At 40.2% G+C, this 21,790-nt stretch overlaps 1 protein-coding gene across 3 annotated transcripts in view; it reads right to left on the reverse strand.

Annotated features, from left to right (window-relative positions):
• Positions 1-8,892: 8,892 nt before the first annotated feature.
• The window catches only part of LOC138935452 (uncharacterized), a 30,480-nt gene continuing 17,582 nt past the window's right edge, over positions 8,893-21,790 (reverse strand). For 2 of the 3 annotated variants that reach the window (XM_070300032.1, XM_070300031.1), the window contains exon 4: positions 8,893-15,978. In XM_070300032.1, coding sequence (XP_070156133.1) covers positions 15,796-15,978 — 183 coding nt within the window. In that variant the 3' untranslated portion in view covers positions 8,893-15,795. The remainder of the gene's footprint in view (positions 15,979-21,790) is intronic. The other variant, XR_011447246.1, reaches the window with a different exon arrangement.

Below are 21,790 nucleotides of genomic sequence, written 5' to 3' on the forward strand. Positions count from 1 at the left end.
GTACAAAAGACGAGCTGCGTCATAATAGCCGCTTTACGATACCATTTCCGCCCACAAGTGCGCGCACATCCTCGGAACATCTCTAGGCTATTAGTATTACCTTCGCAAAGCATACCCCCGTTCCACGGTTACTCCGCTTTCAGGACGACTCGCTTCTAGACGACTCGTCTGCATCCAGACATTTCGAGCACGAAACGATTAGAAGAGGACAATGAGCTTGCGCAGCAAAACCGCTTGCTTCACGAATACAAGAAACAACTTTATTTTAACCGACTGTGTAACTCGGGATGCACTTCTTTTCCTCAATTTCAATCTCTATTGTATTTCCACAAGACTGTTTCTTTTTGTTCGTTATTTTATCTCAATCTCTCCGACCGAGAGTACCAGCAGGACAGGCTCATCGACGAGCGTCTGCGAATGACTTGTCCTCGCGACACCTGATTTGCCATATCGCTGGAAATGAATCGCATTATCGGTCGACTGGTCGCCGAGGACGATAGTGATGCCGGAGAAAAAGCCGATAAAGAGCCACCGGCGACAAGCAGTCTAGCGATACGGCAGCTTCTCTCCTTTCGCGACTAGCAGCGGTGCATACACGTCTCGTACGATCGCGTACGTACGCACGCATGTACGCACGCAGTGTCGCGTGGCTCGCACCTGTGTACACGCGGTACAAACATACTCCGCTCTCGTATCGCCTCGCTCATCTAGCTTAGATCGACCATTGTTTATTCGGTCAGCTTTTCCGCGTGATTAAATGCTTGCTCTCCGGGCGTATCGGCTCGTTCCTGCTCCAATGAGATTGTCTTCGAAGGCTGATTCGCGACGTGCATCCCGATGTACACAGCGGGTTATCGGGAACGTTAACGGTAATGCGCTATGTCCATGTTCGAAGTCTCTTAAGCTGGATTCTCGTCTCAGAATAGATAATATTCTATGTATTATCGAGCAATACTCCCGGCTAGGATGTTGCGAATCAAGTTATAATCCGTTCAACGTTGTTGTTATTATTATCGGTGTCATTATTAAAATATAAACTTACTAGGCAAACTTTATATTTTATGTTGAAAATATCTCATATAATGATATTTTTCGGAGTTAAAATCAGTCTTCAACCTTCAATTTTCAACCACAATTTTCTGATATTTATAAATTCGAAAAGATTTAGATGAGTTTATATAGGAATCGAGCTCTTACTTTTTACTTTAAATAGACAATAAACGAATAGTTTTCCATTTAAAGGTTTAGGAAAGAAATTTTTTGCAAAATTAGAGATAAATAGTTTCAAAGAAGAAGATGATCTCAGATTGTTTTCAAAGTATCAGAGTAGATGTGTGTGGTTAGATTGCAAATTGAATTTAAAAGTAGAAAAGAATTTTAAACTCGTGTTGTATTTATCAATTATTAGTTACTATAATTCGATTTGTTATCAATAACTCATTAAATATTACTCATTTCTTCGAAGCCTATAATTTTATCGCTACGTATTCATTATTCATACCTGAATTCTACAAAAGATTTATCGAAAATGTATGATACTTGATTAGATATTGATAAGAAAAAGACTGCGATATCGACGCGATCAAAAAACGATGATTCACCGTACCGTTTTAGACGGTGAGTTAATCTATGAAATTGTATTGCGCTTACGTCGCTCATAAAGATGACCATTTTTATTGGACATTTCCCGATAAGAGCGCCACCGGTGTACGGTGCTTTTCGCTCGTTACATTGTTTGCAAGCCCGGAGATATGTATTGATTTAAAAAAATCAGCGTGACTCACTATGTTTTATCATATCTACGGAAGCCAGTCCCGGATTTTCTCGCTCTCACAGGTCTTATTTTATTCAAGTAAATAATATATCAGGTCATATCTGGCAAGCTTTTTCTATATCATCGTAAAAAGAAAAAAGAAATCAAAGTTTGACTCGAAACGATGAACGTAATTTTAAGTAGAAGCAATAGATATGTATCTTTTCTTTGCCGGACGTGGTAGATACAATAGTTAAAATACGCAATAATTTTTTTGCCTCCTCTGTGTCGCAAATAAAGAACGAAGTTTTCTACGTAATTAGTCCTTATCTATTTAGTAAGTTAGTCATCGCATTTTAATGTTAACCGCACGATTGTCACGTTCCGTCACCTTGAATCATTTTAGATCGTACCATTCGTCTAACCCGGTTATATGCCGCGTGCCCGCAACAGAAAACATGCGAAACACCTGACGTATGCAAAAAAAAAAAAAAAAAAAAAGTCACGCGTGGCATGAGCGAGAGTGAGATCTATTACGCGCCAGCCGAGAAAATCCGAGCAATGTCCGCGGCGCAATAAGTTAAGTCACTCCGCGACTTTTTTGCCCGATCGAGTGGTGTGACTGTTTACTACTGCAACGATAGAAAGTATGCCTGTTAACATTGGCCGGTATATATTCTCGCTGTTGTATTTAACTACGCAGTGATTTATCCACTCTAAATTTTATCTAGCGTATAGCTATCTATTTGGAATTTTAATATACATGTGTGTGTTGATAATATTAAGATAAAGTAGCCTAAATGATATCACTTTTTAAAAAAAGTGTTTTTATCATATATTGTAAATACCATGTAAGATATTATATTTTTGAATATGCCGTAAAGATGGATATTTTTTACTCCCTCCTCCTTCTCAATTTTTAAAACAATTTTTACTAATCTCCTAGAATACTAAAAAAAAAAAAAAGAAATCATATATATATAAATTTTTGCGATGCCAGTCAAGCAACAGGTCTCCTAAATTGCATCTTAAATTGTAAAAATTGCATTCATATGTATTCACGTATTTACGTATTGAAGAAAACCACTTTTTTGAATTTGGAAAATAAAAAAATTATTTTTATACATTATTATATTCATCGGAATAAACGGTATAAATGATGATGTAATGCTAAGATAGTCGAAGTCATTTACGCGCCTCTTATCCCGCCTCTTTATATTTTTAATAAAATGTAAATCGAAACATATATATTCTTTGATGATAATTTTATTATTACTTTGAATTTTTATTATTACTTAAAATTTGGAAAATAACGTTATTTATAACGCTATTAAGCACTAACTTTCCCATGCGTTTTTAAAACTTAATAAATGATCAAGAACAATCAATCACTGGTTCAAAAACTCCACGCTACCGAGCGTGTCGCTCCTTTTCCGCGAGAGTAGTTACCCATATAGTCTAATTTTCGCGGATAAAGCTCGCCATCCGCGACGCGCGCGCGTATTCGCGTTTAATATCCACGCGACGCGCTTATCCGCGGACAAAGGGCGACGACGTTCATATTTCACGGGCCAAAGGATCAGCAATAAAGGGCCAACCGCGCCATAACCCACTAACGCCTGACACGCGCCCTTTTGTGGCCGGTTATCCATTGTTTCTTTCGCAACGATGTCTAATCAAACGGAAGCCGCGATCTTCCTCTTTCTCGCCGGAGCTCGGTACGTAAAAATCTCTATTTGATAGCGCAACGCAGCGCGGTCGGTGGAAAATATCGACACGTGTACTCATTTCACGGTATACGATTAAAGGGCACTGCGATAGATATTTTTCACACAAAGCTGAGCGGCAAATTGCGCTTGTGCAATATAACGATTATATATAAAAACGTCTATATAATAATTTCCGATACATACACGTCAATTATGTTGATAAAATTTATTGACATATATGTTCTTTTTATGATGTATAAAGATTGATACGACAATATTTACGTGCTGCCTATTCGCTTTAGACTGCATATATTTAAGGTGAAAAACATTTGCATTGTTCTTATTTATGAATTTTTTATAAAATTGATTATATTACAAATAATTAAGTCTTGTAAAGATAAAACAAGTTATTTAAATTTATCTATCGTGCTGTAATTGTCAATGAATACCAAGTATTCAGAATAACCCCTAAACGCGTAACAAATTGTCTTGATAGCGAGCAAAATGGAAAAAAAAATGTCCACCCCTGTCGAATAATCGGCATCTATCGCACTTGCATCCCTCGTGCAAAAATATGATACGCGCGAGAAGAGTTTGACGAGGGAATCGTTGTCCAATCGTCGACGCGGACGAAAACGCAAAACGAGAGAGGGACGTTAGGAAGGGACGAGAGCAAGCTACACGTAGGCGAGCGGGTAGGCTCAAACTGGTTCGCGAATGTATGCAAATAGAAATGTAATCTGGTGTCAGCGGCGCGACCAATAATGTCAATCAAACGCACTGGTGGCCGAAAGCCAACAATGGGGAATTGGCGATGCGAGTATATGGCCCAGAGCGAATATGCAGTATGTAAATGTTGTCATATCAATGGGGATCTGCATATGGATGCACGCCAGATATACAGACGCTTTCCCTAGCCGGTGACACGCGCGTTTTTGGCGACATGTGCACTCGGTTTAACTCCCGCTCGCCTTCCATGCACGTTTTTCTCCGCGATTTCCGAGACTATCACATGCGATGCAACGTACCGGCGCCATACAGATTTGCGAATATATTTTTCATTCACGCCGGTCGAACGCGTTTCCGCGTTGCTTGCACGCGGTTTCCGAATCGATCGAGAATGTTAACGGCGGCACTAGAATTGAAAGGGAAAATGGAGATATTCATTGTTCGGGATTTTATCACCTACATTGCTCAAATGATTTCGAGTATTCTCGAGTAGTTACGAAAATAAGAATATTTAGTTTGATAACTTAAAAGAAAGATTTTATATCTGTATTTCATCGATTTAAAAAATATTTTTTTTTGGTGTACGTTTCCGTATATAAATATCGCCTTTTGACACGATTCGTGTTATATAAAAAAATCTCTCTATAGTGAAAAATAGTTTTTCATTCATCACATTTGTGCGCAATGCCATTCCGAGTCCAAATTTCGTTCCTATTTTCAATCGTTTTCATCAACAATTTTCTCATATTTATAGATTTGAGAGAATTTCGATAGGTTTTTAAAATATAAGAATTACATTTTTTACCTTAAATAGATAGTAAACGAACAGTTTCTCACTTGAAGATTTAAGAAAAGGACTTTCGATAAAACTATAATATAAATAATTTAAAAAAACATGAGATCTGACTGTTCAAAATATCAAAATAAATATTAAATTGAAAATTTAAATTGAAAATATTTCGACTTGATTTTTAATACAAAAGAAATACGTACATATATATATATATATATACATATATAGAAAAACCTATATACATTAGTTCGCGCGTTTAATTAAATCTATTGTTTCATTGGCTGCTAGTTTCCATATAGCCTGCTATGTTTCGGTTTGCGCGTTTCTACTTTATTCGATTTTCCGCACCTGCGTTTCCGATATATATAGACGGTGTTATTAAAAACATAGCGAAACGCCGCGAATATTTTCCACGCGCGCTATAACGGCGTGATTTTTTTTTTTTTTTTGTCAGTTACACGCCGGATATACGCGCTCTCCTGTTTGCTGTTGTTTCGGATAGAATTAATCCACGGTGAAACACGCGAGTGAAAATCGCAGCAAAAATGAGAGTCGGAAAGAGGGGAAAATACGCGGGTCCACGCGGCATATGTGCGCGTCCTCGTTATTCGAAACCACCGATATGCAATTTCGTTTGACGCAACGCGAACTGAACGCGATACACCAGAAACTCTCCCTAATGATGAAATTTTCACGATGTGTCACTGTTATTGTCGTTACATTTTTTTTTACAGATTATTTGTATATATATTATAATATTATTAAAGAGATATCTTACTTACCCACATAGATAGATATGCCGTACACGTTCGCTAGAAAATATTAGTGGCTCCAAATTTGCCATTAATATTTCAATTTCCTGATTTGCGTATACCGTTGTCTGGGCCCGTTACAAAGCAATTGCCACGTTCTAATCTGGCATACAGAACACAACCGGCAACCCAACGTCTTGCGGTCCGCATTAGATTCGGAACACTGAATAGAATGGGGCACAACGCTCGATTGGTTTGCGGTCGCATCCCTTAATAATGAGCAGATGGCACGTCTCAGGAAACCCATTAGAACGATTCTAAACAGCATGACCGATTCGCACAGATCGATACAAATTGGGCAACCAAGGCGTCTACTTCATATATATATAATCACGCTTTCTGATGGCTCTTATCAATATAATTAAGATTTATACGAATTTCTACAATTTATTTAAAACAAAATTTATTTTAGATATGCTTAGATTATTTATTCGTTTATGCGATTAAAATTTTCATTAATTCTATAGCATAATTAACATAAATAGCCGAAGATGATAAGAGATAGGATTAGGTAAAGGAGCGTGATGATATAATATCAAGACACGTGTGTCAATGCTTTCGGCGTGTTCACATTTATTCAATAGAAAAATCAAAAAAGTACAATAATGGTACGGCGACGCATAAGTGGCCACCGCCGCAATCGACGTTGCGTAACGTTACGATATATCGAGATAACTATATAAAAGTGAAAAAATCTGTACAATGAAAGACATGGTGGGTAGCGGAGAGATGCCCCCGTCCCATTGCGAACTCCCAATGGTCGTCGTCGCGCCGCGAAGGCGCCGCGCGTCACGAGAGATACGAGAGCATGCGAAAAGGGAGAAGAGAACAAAAGTGTAGTCGGTAAATCGGACTCCTCTCTCGTTGCAGCAGCGGCTCCAGAGGCGCTTCGTCGACCGGCGGTCGGACAGCGGACGTGAGAGCGATTCGTAAAAGTAATCGACTATGGGGAGTGATGATGATTACAAAATATTAAGATTACGATGATAATATAATTATAATAGTAATGATATCTCTTTTTTAATATTATAATATTAATAATAATAATAATAATAATAATAATAATTAAATCCGGCAATAATATTAATAATAATAATAATATAATAATAATAATAATAATAATAATAATCTATTAATAGATAATAATAAACGTTCGCGCACATAGTACTTAAAATCATACTCAATAAAATTAATAACACGAAAAATTGTCATAAACTAAAACCAAAAGTAATCGATAACATATGGTATATGTAATGACTTATAATAGCACAGCATTGTATGATTAGATCTGCGCGTCAGGTACGCATCGGCTTCTCGTTATGCGGTTTTTTTTTTTTTTTTTTTTTTTTTAATCACTTTTATACGTTATCCCCTTTTTCAATTTGTTCGGGGATAATTCGACAGCATCCCGCAAAAATTCAGTTTCGCGCGAGAAGCCGAAGCACATCCTGACGATCGCGCGACCATACGTTCGTTTAAAACTAAAAACATCAATAAGACGCGAAAGAGGAGAGAGGAGGATACGAAAGGGAGAAGAGGAAAAACAATGAAGAAGAAACGGTAGGGGGGGGGGGGAAAGGGAAAAAGAAAAAAAAAGAAACAGAGATATATTCTCTCGAGCGTCTCTGCATTCTGCGTTGATTATTACGGCATTCTCGCTTCCGTCGCTGCTCCAGGTCGGAGAGACGGGAAGAAACGACAAGAGAGGAGGAGCTCAAGAGTTTTCCGTTCGGGCTTTTCTCCTCGCCTCGAAAACACTCCTAGACCGCTCAGAGAGCCTCCGTCTTAAGTCGAAATTTAATTGGAGGCGAGGAGAAACAAAACGTGAAAAAAAAAGAAGAAAAGAAAGTAAAGTCTGGTTGCGGAAGACGAAGGAGACAAGTGGATCGTTACGAGAAAGTCAAAACGATCGAAATTAATAGGGGAGATAAAGGGGAGATAAAACTAAAACAAAAAAAAAAAGGAAACAAATCAACAGTACTCTGCTCTCTTTCGCTCACATCTGCACTAAAGAAGGAAGATTATTACATAATACCATATATTTTGTATAATATATATCACGTGACCGCCGTACATCTTCCGTCCAATCACTCGCGTCGGGATAATCGAAGCAAAAAAACGAAAGATATACATATATCTAAGAATAAAAAAAAAATAATAATAAGAAAGAAGAAGAAAAAATATACGGACACGCTTATAGCATCTCAATATCGCATCTCATTGTCATCTGTTGTCGATAGAAAAAAAAAGAAAAGAAAAAGAAAAGCACCTCAAGCGTCGTGCAAAGTGCTCGCATCATTTCCCTCCTCACTTATTTGGTCGCTTCTTTGGATTGGTCAGCTGGACGAAAATTGATCAACGAGATATATTGTCTTTTCCATGTGTGTGGTGTTTTTTTTTTGTCTCTTCTATGTTTTGTTATACACATAGATTGCGTATTTCATTGACAGTCTTTACAGCCCGATTATATATTATCTCTGTCATGTATCGAAATTATTTGCAGTCCAGACTCTATCACAAGGCAGCTGCGAGCTTTACATACGACTTGAGAGACCCCATAACAGTCCGTTCTGGGGGGAAAAATTCTAACGATTAAAATTTCTAATTTTTTTTTATCAAGTTGTTCTCTCTCTCTCTCTCTCTCTCATTCTCGCTCTGTTTGTATCCCTTTCATACGATCTCACGCACGCTCGATCGATCCAAATATTTCTTCGTTCTCTCTCTCTCTTTCTATCGTTTCCCTCTTTTCGCAAATAACGTATAGATCGCGGCGGTCTATATGGTCCACGGGACATTTGGCTACAGGTAACGTATTTTTGTAGGCATTCAGAGTTTACGAGCTTCTTGCTATTTTAAGTGGAGCGCGAAACGTTATATAGCAAAGAGATAGGCAAAAGTGATCCACCGAGTGTGACTTGCTCGCTTCTCGTCTTGATTCGATCAACTTTTCATAGAGTGACAGATTATGCATTATTTGTGAAAAATATTGAAAGATTTCTATGAAATAAATATGATAAAGATTTGCGAATCATATAAAGAATCCACAATAAAACTCTCACATGTTGGAATATTTTCCAAGAAAGAGATTTCTTTTGTCCAGCAATTTTTCTCTAAAAAAAAAAAAAAAAAAAGATTAACTATATTTATAAAATTTAACAAGAATATATAGATAGATATTCTTTCGTCGTGTTTGTACATTTGAAAGCTTGTGAGGTAAAGCAAAAAGTAAGCATTAAATAAGACGACACGGTTACACAAATACTAAATCGACGGGCGAGATTAAATCGAGATACGTATTTCGATCGTCGAGCGAGTTACACTCGAGAGACTTAGAGAAAAGCGGGGGTTTCCAAGTGGCACGGTGACACAAATGATTGACCTATCGATCGGAGCCGTGGATCACTGTTACGTGTCCCAGCGTGCTCCGCTAAAGAGAACGAAACCGTGAGCGACGGTTGGCACCTGACTGTGGCTGAGGCGACAGAATCGCGAATAATTCTCTTACTTCTAGACACGAGTACTACACATCTGAAGAGAACGTACACAACAGTCATTTTATGGCAAACTTATACAGTCTGAGCAAACGAAAATTTCTCATAGAACCTTAGACAATTACAATAGTATTAAGGGCAAGTGTATGCTCACGTGTAATCATGTAATATGCATATCGCGTGTGTATGTCGTGTCAGCGTATATATATGTGTATATATGTATATATATATATGTGTGTGGTTTTGTGTAGGAATTCTTGTATCTCCATATATTCAAATTTCCGTGTTATTTTGAACCGGAGGGTAAGAGGAGCTCGTCCGTTTAGCGCGAAAAGAGTATCGATCATAATGACGAGAAATGCTATGATAATTTATTACCGGTAGAAGAGTGCGATATTACGGAAAAATACAAGTGCCAGTGCATCTCGATATTCTTTGTCTTGCATCGAGTGATATCATGCAGAAAGAGCCTATCAAAAGTTTATCATCCGCGCGCGCGAATCCGAAAGAGCCCATCTCCCCTTCAATACTTTCGAACTCGATACTTCGGGATAGCAACTACAGGAAAAGGCAAAAATTGCCCTTCTTAGGAGGAGGGAGGTTTAATGGATTGTTTAAAACAAAACAAAAAAAAATATATATATATATATATGTATATGTATGTATGTATATATGTATATAGGTATATGTATGTATGAAAGGGAAATCTCAATCTTAGAAAATATGCGTCGTTAAACGAAAATACACGAATCTCAATGATTGGTCCGATAAGACTAGTCGATTATCTCTTTATAGCGCCGGGGAGTTTGAGACCTCGAGCTTTCACATGTTTTGCGACGAGTATAATAATAGAAATACTAAAATAATCAATAATACATATTATTAATAATAATAATAATAATAATAATAATAATAATAATAATAATAATCAGTGATCGTACTATGTCGTAGATGATTACTGAATACGAACGCAGTGATAAAGAGTTTTTTTCGTTGCTATAAACTTAGCTATCCGAATAAGATCGCTACAACAACGCCGTTATCCTTCGCCTCACGTCGAATATAATGGTTCATCTCTCTTTAATTCTAATAATCCTATCTTTATCTAATTGAGATATCGGCCAATCGAGCCCCGATGCCGTTCGTTTTGACGAACCGTTTACCGAGAGAGAACGAAAAAAGTCGAGAACGAGAAGAGAGAGAGAGAGAGAGAGGAAAAGACTTTTTGCGCGCGGACGGGCGGAAACGAACGGCGTCGACCGCTGAATTCGCGCAACAATCGATACCTCCAGGAGATCATATGAAAGATTCATTAACATATACTTAATCTTACGAGATTACTACAAACTAACGCGCGCGCGAACGCGTACTAAAAAAAAAAAAAAAAAAACGAAAGAGAAAAAAAAACAGAACAAGGTGGGACAAAGAAATGCAATGAGAGAAAAGCGCAACCGTAGTTGCAAAAGTACGTTAAATTGTGTCTCCGGGAAGCGGGGATTTTTTTGTTCATAGAAGGGGGAGGGAGGAAGGGGAAGGATGTATTATAATATTCAATGTGATTATTCGTTATAATAATCGGATATTTTATTAATAATTATGAGATCACAGTGACGCTTTGACGCGCGGGGATCTCGGGTGGGCGGGCTGCATCTACTGCTGTACTGCTGCATTCTTTTTCGTCACATTGTATGCGTGTGTATGTGTGCGTGTGTGCATTTGTCTTATTCTTATATATTACGCGTGCAAAATACATACATATATACATATGCTGCGGATTCTTTTTCCCCTCTAACGCAGAAAGACGGTCGAGAAGACCGCGTTTCTCGTGTCTTCCTACGTCAAAAGTTGTTTAAAAGTTGTGGTTAAATTATCCCAGGTGAAAACTCCCTCGCGAGTAAGCGTATCAACAGCCTGCCCCCCACGATCCGCATAGTCACAGTTACAGCTTATTTCCCACCTTCGACTTACGCCCTTCGACCTCCATCAATCTCCGAAGAATCGTCTCGTCTCCATTTATAATACCACCTCGCCGTTATACTTTTTCTCCGGGCACACATGTCCCATCGAAATATACGATTCTCTTTCCATCGCGCACAACGAGTTATCATCTCTCTTTCGAAACAATAATATCTCCGAATATACCATTTAAAATATATATATATGCTTTTATATATATATATATATCTTCCATATTATATATATATATATTTTTATATATGCGTTTATCTATATATATCATTATTATATCCTCAATATGGCTGACTACTATCTAAGTGCTTTTACAGAGCAATTAAAAAACTGAACAAAAAAGTAAAAAAAAATATATATCGGGAAAAAACCGTAGTTCGAACGTTATCGCGTTTTTTACGGCCCCGAAAAAGCGACTATGTACATGCGCCGTGTTTTCTCACTTTCAAAATTTTTCTCCGACGAGTATATATATATATATATATTTAATATATTCCGTCCCCGGGCCAAATTCGGCGGACTCGCTCTACCTTTCCCTATCTATACGGAGTAAAAAGAATTAAATGGCTGCGGCCTTTCCTTTAGTTAGGCCGTCACGCGCCACGTTTCACCGCGCTGCAGGAAAACGGGAATTTTCCCTTTGGTCGGAATGCAACAACCTCCACGAGAATAAGAGTCGTTCCCTCTTAAAACTCGTGGCCCTCCCCGTCACAACGACGAACACTATCTATATCGTATCAATATGTATATACGATAATCTTGTACCGTTGCGTGCTCTCTCCGCGAAAGGAGCAAGCTGCACAGAGGAAACCCGATCGAAGATTAGAGATTCTGCCGATGAGAGTGGAAGGCGAGAATCACGCCGTTGAATCCAGACAAATTTCTCGCAACAGCTGTCAATGGCCCTGACAGTTGGCGCGAGTTCGATCATCGGCGCGAGTATTATTCAAATTTTGACAATTTTATCAAGTTTTGACAATTTTGACACGCCGATTGTAGGAGCCAAAGTTCCGAATAAATATGACAAAAAATTATTTATGTAAAATTGTAAATATTACCGCGTGAAATTAGAATTCCAATTGAGATAACTTGTGTGATTTAAAAGCTTATAATTTACATATATGTATATAAAGAACATATCCTTTAAACCTTCTGTGATTATTTTTCATCTGTTTAATAAATTCAAAAATATGATAAAAATTGTTATTTATATATTAAATTTATAAATTTGTTATACATTAAATTCATTTGTTAAATACGTCGATGGAAATCTAATCTCACCATATGAGAGGTTGGATTCAACGGATGGCCCGCGTTCCGCAGAAATGGATTTCAGTTTCTAAATATGAGAAATATGCTCGCAAGAACACGACAGAATGGAACGCTAAATACGAATGAAAATACACACGATAAAGGCTCGAAAATTTGCGCGTACTGAGATTAAAATGACGCGTTAAATACTTATTTTTTCGTCGTCTAAGACGACTTCTCCTTGCAGCGCGTTTCACGAATTCTCGTATTCTTCGTATTCCCTTAAGCTAACGCCAGACTGTGCGCGTATTAGCAAATCGTGATTCGTAATTCGCGGTTCGTGAACGGTATAAAGAAATCTGATTGATTGAATTCGACGAATCTTCCATCCACACTATTCACGAATTATAAACGAATCGCGAATACGCGCATAGTCTGGCGCTAGATTTAAAATATCTATGTCTCGACGCTAACAATACTTTCGTCTTTAAGAATTACTGACACCGATATTATCATTGACTTTCCACAAAGCCGCTCCCACGGAAGCGTCTGGCGAGGATTTGCTTATCTCGAAAAATGGCAGTAATATATCTCGCCCGTGCATATATATACTATTTATTTCTCGTAAACGCCTATTAGACGAATAGAAAAACTGTATCGTCTATAAATAAATACTATAGACCTACACATTGGAATACTTCGACGGAGTAACGTCACAATCAGCCTATCAATAGGGAGACAAAGGAAAAACGCAATAGACTTGCACTCGGGGAAATAAGAAAACGCGGCCCGTAGGGACGACTGTACAGCAGCCTCAGATAGTTTTGGTCTCGATAGTCTGCAACCGAAAGCCCAAGCATATATACGCGTTTCCTCCCTTTCACTCGCTATTTTCTTCGCCGTTCCTATAGAACTCTAAGAAAAATCACGAAAAATGAAAAAATCTGGCCCGCTCGGCCGTGAAAATCGAGACTCTCTGGATTGTCGAGTGTGAAAACAACATATGGTATTCTTATCGATACACGCTACCGCTCGAGATCTTTAGAGATTACGTTACGTCGCGTGCAACAAAACCATCACCGATAAATTACATAGAACTGCGAAGCGGGAAAGTGAAACGTAGAGAATCGCGTAGAAAACTGAGAACAGATGAGTCACGGAGCGAGAGAATCGATAGACAATTTGCCGATAAAAGAAAAAGGATAGAAACGCGCGGTAAAGAGAAGGAAAGGGAAGGATATAGACGAGTTGTAGAAAAAAGTACGCACAGGGGAAAGAAGGGAAATGCTCCTTCCGATGTGTCGCGAAAAGGCGTCCCGCGCATGGACGAGGGCGCCCACCTAATAGCTAAGCTACCGGAGATCATTTGAAAACTGTCCACGGGATTCGCAGCTAGCCAATCAAGATGCTGCGATCCTCGGCCTATATAATCGATTATCTATTTTAATTATTATAACATCGACTTATTTTACTGAGTTTGTTTATTATTTTAGATAAAATCCTCTATACATACACAAGTTTGCTCCCCTGTCTCCACCTTACGTCCTCGCTCGTCCCCTATTCTCTTATATTTTTGGAATACATCGTCATCTTTCTCTCTCTCTCTCTCTCTCTCCCCTCTCTCTCTCTCTCTCTCTCTCACTCTCTCTCCCTCCCTCTCGATATCTCTCTGTGTATATATACATGCGTTCCGTCCACGTCACTCCGACATTTAGCAAGGCCGATCGATCATAATGAAAATGTCAATCGATTGTAATTCAGACGGAATAGATTCGTTGATTAGATTCGCGGTATCATCAGATCAAGTGTACATTGAGCAAACCTCGCGAAATGTCGTCGCGTAGCGCGACGTCGTTAGAGAAAACAGATTCGGACAAAAATTTTTGAGCGGTATCGTTGGCGAGACCGCGTTATCTACAAACCGTACACCGAAGAGTAGTCTTTCTATCTTGGCGAGACCAAGAGAGGGACGGACGCGTAAAGAGAAGATGTCGGAGAATAAGGGACGTTGCGGTCCGCCCTCTCTCGTTCCCGTGTAATCACACTACTTTATTTAATTCTCTTTATTTATCCGTAATGAGATCATCATTTGATTATTGGGTTTAATCCTCTTTGGATCTCGTCCTTGGCTCGCCTCTCTATACCCTCTCCCTCCTCGTGTCGTCTCGGGCTCCGATCGACGCGACGTAATACGCAATTCGGTTACTCTCGCCCGGGTTATCTCCCCTAAAACTCTCCAGCCTTCCTCCTGTCTTTCACCCTCCGCTTACGGATTCGCAGGGCGAACTATCGGCACGTACACAACGTTCGAGAGAATGACTCCTGCATCGCGCGAGAATGGGCTTGTACTTTGTAATTTCCTGCCGTCGTTACTTCTCGCCTCATCAGTTCGTGGCAATCACAGTCATAATTTATCGACAGCGCAAGGTAGAAATACAATAAATCGGGCGAGCGAAAGTTCTTTCGAGCGCCGATGTCGATTTAATCGATAGAAAATAATCAAGAAGTCGGAATTCTGCAGATAGGTTCCTAATCGGAGATCTTCTTATCCATTCATGCCGAAAAGAAATGAAGAGGAACACATTTAATAGAGAGCGACTCTGATTCATCAAATCAATCGATAATCAATTATCACAATTATCAATTAGTAAATTTATCAATCATCATAATCATAATCATTATCAATTATCAATTGTCAAATCAATTATTATAATCATCAATTATCCTAATAATCAATTATCAAATAAATCAATTATTATTATTATTATCATTATTATGAAATCGATCAATAATCAAATTATTTATCATCAAAAATTAGAGATACATGGATCCACTATCAGTACTTTTATCGTCATGATCAATTATATTAATATCTTCTAAGCAGTCAGATAGTCCCTCGGGAAACGATCAAAATCGGTCAAGCGCATTCTCGCGTAATCCGCGTGCGGCAGGGACGCGCAAGATACAAAACAGATATACAAAATACAATTGGAGTTATCGGAGTGAATATTCAAACGAGTGACTGTTCGTCTTCTCGATACATTCTACCTCGATCATAATCCATCGTCCGATCGCAAAGTGAGATCCGCGGTACGCGCCGCAGACCGCACTCCACCTCCTCTCGAGATGATCAGTCCGGTCGAGGATTCCAGGACTTCCGGAAGACATCCGGAAAGAAATTGCTGGCGGAAGTCCGTCCGTTCTAACGGCTCACAACGCCGTCGTTCCGGTCGCTGACACGATCGACGATCGGGTCCGCGGGAACGATGGCTGGGCGAGACCGGCGCATCTATCGCAGGCGGGAGACGAGTCTCCAGCCGAGGTACAGAGCCACCGTTGCCCAGAGGGTCTCTCGCAACGGCGTCGGAATCAACAGCGACAGCAGACTGTCGGTGGATGACGAGTTGCTGTTGCGACCGTTGGACAGACCCGGACCGATCACCGGCAACCTCGACTTCTCGGTCTCGGCATCCTGCAACAACAAGCAACAACACCGATCGTTCAACATCGTTCGATTCTATGACGCGAGTAAAGAGAGTGTCGTTAAAATTAGTTATTTAAAATGCTGAAATGAACTTATAATACCAGCGATTAAGTCGCTAATCTCTGTAAAAATAAACAGTGCAGAAGTATCCAACGGTAAGCGAGCGCGTAACCAAGTTTCTCAGATACTTTCGTGAAAACTTGCCGATGGTGACCTGTCGTAAGTCTCTCCTCGTAGTAGATCCGGAAAGTTGGAGAATGGGAAATACGGAAAGGCGCGCGGGGTTAAGGTTCCTAATTGGGAGTGTCCTAATTGGACGGAATTACCGACGATCCGGCACTCTCTTGCGGCTAAGCCTTCGACGGAGAAGAAAAAAAGGGGAAGAAAAAGCGGCGCGGTCGTTTTATCGAGTCCCCTTATCCCTACGAATTTACACGGAGAAACGACGACTGCGACAACGACGACGACGTTGTAGAGGGGAAAAAGATTGCGTCTCGCAAAGTCCACAGCGTGTCCCTTACGTTTTCTTTACGCGCAAACCACTCGCGACCCGGAAAAAAAGCCTGCTTATTAACGACACTAATTACCCAATTAACTTCCATTCCGCTACGTCGACTGACGCTCGCGGCTACTGATGTTAGTACTTCGTGCCAAGGATCGTGCAAATGGCTCGCGCGTAAAAAGAAATTCCGTTAGAGCGTACTTACGAACGATATTTATCCAATTAACTATCCTTCGATATATGATATCTGGTATAGAATAATTCCGCGCATCAACGGTTCGCGATAATGCTGCATTAAGGAAGGCACAGCTAAGACTGCTCTGCGAATTTTTTTGCAAAAAAATTTATTTGTGGTAATATCGATGAATATTCCATTCTCGGCGAAAAATTTAAAATTTATATTTATCGTCGATTTATTTCTCGAGACTATAAGCGAGGTCTCGTGCCAAAACCGATTGATATATCTCTGTAAAATATAGCCGGAGAAGTGACCTTATCTAGGATACAATACGAGGAGAACGTATAAAAAATCCATTACATCGACCTAGCCAAAGTCCGAGAAAATTATCGCGGATCTTAATGCGATACGATCTCGTAATATCTCGCGTGAAAGAACAATCTCCTGCCACAGGACGATTAACTCCCAAGGGTTCCTTTTGTTTCTCCATTCTGCCACCCTTCCCTCTCCCTTCCACGCCGACGTTATCTCGACCCGCGACTTCCGATTCCCGTCTCGTCTTAATCCACTCGCCGCGACCGGACGTGCAATAATAAACGCCCGGGGAAAGCCCAATCGTCGAGGTGGCGGGCTTTTATGGGACGACCATAATATCTGGACATCGTCGCTGGTTCGACCCCACGGAGAGAGAGAATGAGAATGAGAGAATCGCACGCTCTCACACGTTCGCAATCACGCGCGGGAGAAACATTCGATTCGTCGTCGGCATGAGAAGAAAGATTATCTCGGATGTGGATAGGGCGGAAAGTAAGAGAAGTAGACGAGAAACGTCACATTAAGGGAGAATTATGTGGGAGGGCGCGAGAGTGCTCTGTCGTGGGAATTCTATTCGTCAATTAATAGTGTCCCATCCTCTTGCCGCGGAATCACGCGTTGATATCGTAGGGCGAGTCTCCGTAAGGCAGGGAGAGATCCATCGGGCATGATTTACGCCCGTTAATGTTTAACACGTACGAGGAGCTGCGAGACCGACTACCTGCGACAATAAACTCTCTCTTTCTTTCTTTGTATTTCTCTCTCTCTCTCTCTCTCTCTTTCTCTCTGTGAATACCGTTATTTTCCGCGCGTAAAAAAAGCTATAGAAATATCACTGTCATTTTATAGCTCCACGGTTTTTGAGAAATACCATACATATGGTTCGTTTCGAATATGTCATTCGTATACAAGCAGAAAAATATGTTTTATGTCAAGATTGTTTTATAAAAAAATGAAATGTGACAGGTATTGTTTATATTTATATAAAAAAAAAAGTGTATTATATCTGTGTAACGAATTTTTATGGTATAAATTGGGATAAAATATTAAATATATATAGAAAGAACACACATTAAATTATTGTCAGAAATTAAAATGATCGATGTGTGCGTTTACACAAAGGAAAATGCGCCGTCGCGACAGGTGAGTCAATCCTGTCGATTCGAAGAGAGAAAAGAAACAAGGGCATACGCATACATACAATTATATATGGCAAGTAGGACAATACAATGAAAAGTATAATTAAAATGCATCATGGATTGGAAAGTAAATTGTCAGAAAAAATGCAGCGCGTTCGTTGCTTTACGACGGATGAATCGTAAAATGTAAATTTCCCCGTGATTGCACGTACTGCCAACCGTAACCAAATTCTTCAAGTACATTACGAAAGGAGAATCCAATACGTATATCGCATTTTCGCGCTTACATTCTCATCTCGGTACATTTGTTATACTAATTTGTATAAAAAAAAAAAAAAAATACCAAGTCACACTTTAATGAACAAAATAAGAATTCGCTTATTTCCTTTTATATGTCGCAAAAGTAAATCAATTTGCGTGCGGTAAGATAAATCATCGAGATAAAAATCATGCGCCGCAATTTATGGCGGATTCGATCGCCGCGGAAAAGGATGTCAAAAAACGATTACGCACGAGCGTTTTTTTTTTTTTGCGAAGAGAAAGAGAGAGCGCGATGCTAAACGAATCGTTAATCTCTTTCTCTCTTCGTTGAGAAACGTGGCGCGATAGAGTGGCCTTTACAGCCACGCGCGACTACTGGTAAGATGGATTATTGTGCAACGTTATTACGTGGTTTGCCGTGGAAACGGCCAATCGCCCGGTTCCAACGTTTTGCCGCGGAGACTAAGTAAGAAAAAGCTGATGGAAAACAGAAGTTGCGGTTGGCGCTCGTTCGGTAATGCGGCCGATGAAACAAGCCGCGCCTATCGATACCGAATGATCGGCCATAACAAAAGTATCGTTTCAAGCGGAGACGAAAACAAGATCGTTGAATGCACCTTGAGGTGGCACGATCGCGTATAATAATCTTATTCCTTAACCAATATATCGCTTCGAATGTTTAAATAAAAAGAAATTTCCCATTATTATTGGTTAACGCGTTATATTACTTATGATTGGTAATAGTTAAATGTCGATCAGCGTTAATTTTCTTACGATTGCATGATTTCCGTACACGAATATAATATACGAAATATACGAAAGTAATAAACTGCGTCTATGGGATACCGATTACCAACGTATTGCAGAAATTATTCGCGACTTTCACTATTTTTCGCGAGGCGGTCACTTATCTCAAGCAGAATATTATTATTATTATTATTATTACATGTATCGTTAGATGCATGAAGTATTATATAAATTATCGGCTAAACGACGCCGGCAGGCGGAATCGAACAGGCGCGGTATAGGGTAATAATTTTCTCTCGTTTTCAATAAAGCAGGAATGAAGGCGGGCGAGCGGGAAAGTTTGTGCCGCGTGACAAAGTGTCATAAATTTACGCGCAGATTACGCGCAGTAGTCGCGTTTCGCGAGAGGATAGCAAAAGCGGCATCGCGAGAGTGGGTAGGGTACACCGGCGAAGGTGAAAATAAGACGTAAACGAGAGTTTAAGCGGTTTGCGTGCGGTGAACACGTAAGCTACACGGCCGAAGAAATATCGACGACTTTCTTGCGTCGAATCCCTCTCTGTCCTCCTTCCCTCTCATCCCCCCCCCCCGTGAAAGATCCGTTATCTCACCGCGCGAAGAGGGTATACCAATGTATCGATTTGCGCGTCGGTCAGATCATTTAAATTACTAGATAAATATCAGCGCGTTTCGCTGTCAGACGCCGTCGCCGCCGCGGACACGTTATTTCGCGAAGTTCTCTCCGCGCGAAGATAAATTGGATCGAGTCATGTTTGGCAATTTTTTTAGACAGACCTTTTCGATATACGCGAGGATTCGCGAGTAACGAGTCTCTCGAAACGGTATATGATCGGTATTCTGTCGCGGGGGAAATCGCCCGACTTCAATTTCCCGAGCAAAATACGGCGAGGAGAATCGGCTATTTCCCTGTTTCTGATACGTTGGAGCGCTATATCTCGCGTTTTATTTTATGGCATGCCCGCGCCCGCTCACTCATATAATCCTGTATATTATATAAAAATCAGCGAGTTACCAGATGTAACCCTCTCTACGCAGAGGTCAATGAAAATGCGTACGACTATCTCATTTACCGAGCAAGTGTAGAAGCGACGATAAGTCGAAAGGCTAATCGAAAGAGCGAGATCGCAGGAGGAGCAAACAAGCGGCGAGGGGAGGAGGAGGAGGAGGAGGAGGAGGAGGAGAACTCCGATTGCGCGAGATAATTGAAGATAATTTTCTCGGCCTGTGGCCACGGCTCGTGCCGCCATGCCCACTTAACTTTCACGTAAGGGGATGTGGCCACTTAGCCGTTTACATGCTCGCTTACTCTCCATGCATATGTAAAGCGCAGTCGGTGATCTCCCGTGATGGGTAAATGCAAGGAGAAGGGGCGAAGGGAGAACAGATACGAGAGAATCTCTCTGTGACTTATGACGTATTCCCGGAAATCTAGGCCGTGAAAAGCTTTTAGTCGCGTCGGGAAAACCGCGATCCGCGGTGGTGAGTTTTGACCACTACGTGCGGGCATGACGACACCTCTGACATTTATTTATGAATTTATACAAATTTGTACAAATAGTGCAGCGATGACGTATGTCTCGCGTGCGTTTCTGTCATGCGAGGAAATGCCAAGATAAAAATATTACAAGTCAAATTTGGCAGATGCGATAAATTTGTTGCATTTGACGCGATTTGTATCGACGCTGAATATTTGTCAATGCAGATTTTAACGCATGGCGAAATGGTTTAAATTTCAATTTTTATAAACGCGATATAGACGTAAACAAGGCGCAGTTCGCCGACTTACGAACCATGTTGCCAGCGGTAATTAATCTGACATTTCAATTTCTTCGGACGCGCGCAAACAAGAGAGACGTAGGACGAAGACGACCTTGCTGAGAATTCTCGGCAATTCGTATTATCAACAAGGCGCTCCTCGAGCTACCATGCCGAGATACCGATCGGTATCCGATCTCGTCTACAGGCGGACGAAGAGGAGAAAGATTTCTTCAATTTCACGGGTCTGTTCGCCCCCTTCAATTACCGGCACTTAACCAGCAATAATTAGACGTTCCGGGATTGGGTATCGCGCCGACAGACCTTTAAAGCGGATAAAAGAGAGGCGGAATAAAAGAGGAACACCCTTTCCACCTCGTGTTTACGTCCGATTCTCTTCCCTTCACTTCTTTTTCTTCTTCTTCGTCTTTCTTTCTCTATTAACGTCTCATCCTCCCGCCATTCACTTTCTTTCAATCCGCAGCGGCAAACAAGAGTTGTCGTAAAGCTGGGGGGAATTGTCTCGTTCATCGATACATATTTGATTGAACGACTCTCAGTCTTCTAATGGCGAGGGGATGGATATCTCGTAATTCTGTCCAAGTAGAAACTTCCCGCAATAATCGCGCTCGATAATTTATTTCGCGCATTCTACAAAATCGATGAGCCGGATGAATCGTCGATATAATATTAGCGTAATATGCTTGTCTCGATTAATAATAGACACTAACAAAAGATTGCATTCGTAATAAAGTAAAATGTGTTAAATAGCGTTTGAAATTCAAATTTTCAAGAAACGAGCAAATCTCTAGTATGTTTCTTATATGCAATTGATTTTCCGCAGCACGAAAGATATTTTGCCGTTTCTTCTCATAGCAAAGA

The sequence above is a fragment of the Polyergus mexicanus genome, unplaced genomic scaffold (genome assembly GCF_030449975.1).
Source record: "Polyergus mexicanus isolate NDT 795.1 unplaced genomic scaffold, iyPolMexi1.0 SCAF_8, whole genome shotgun sequence".
NCBI lineage: Eukaryota > Metazoa > Arthropoda > Insecta > Hymenoptera > Formicidae > Polyergus > Polyergus mexicanus.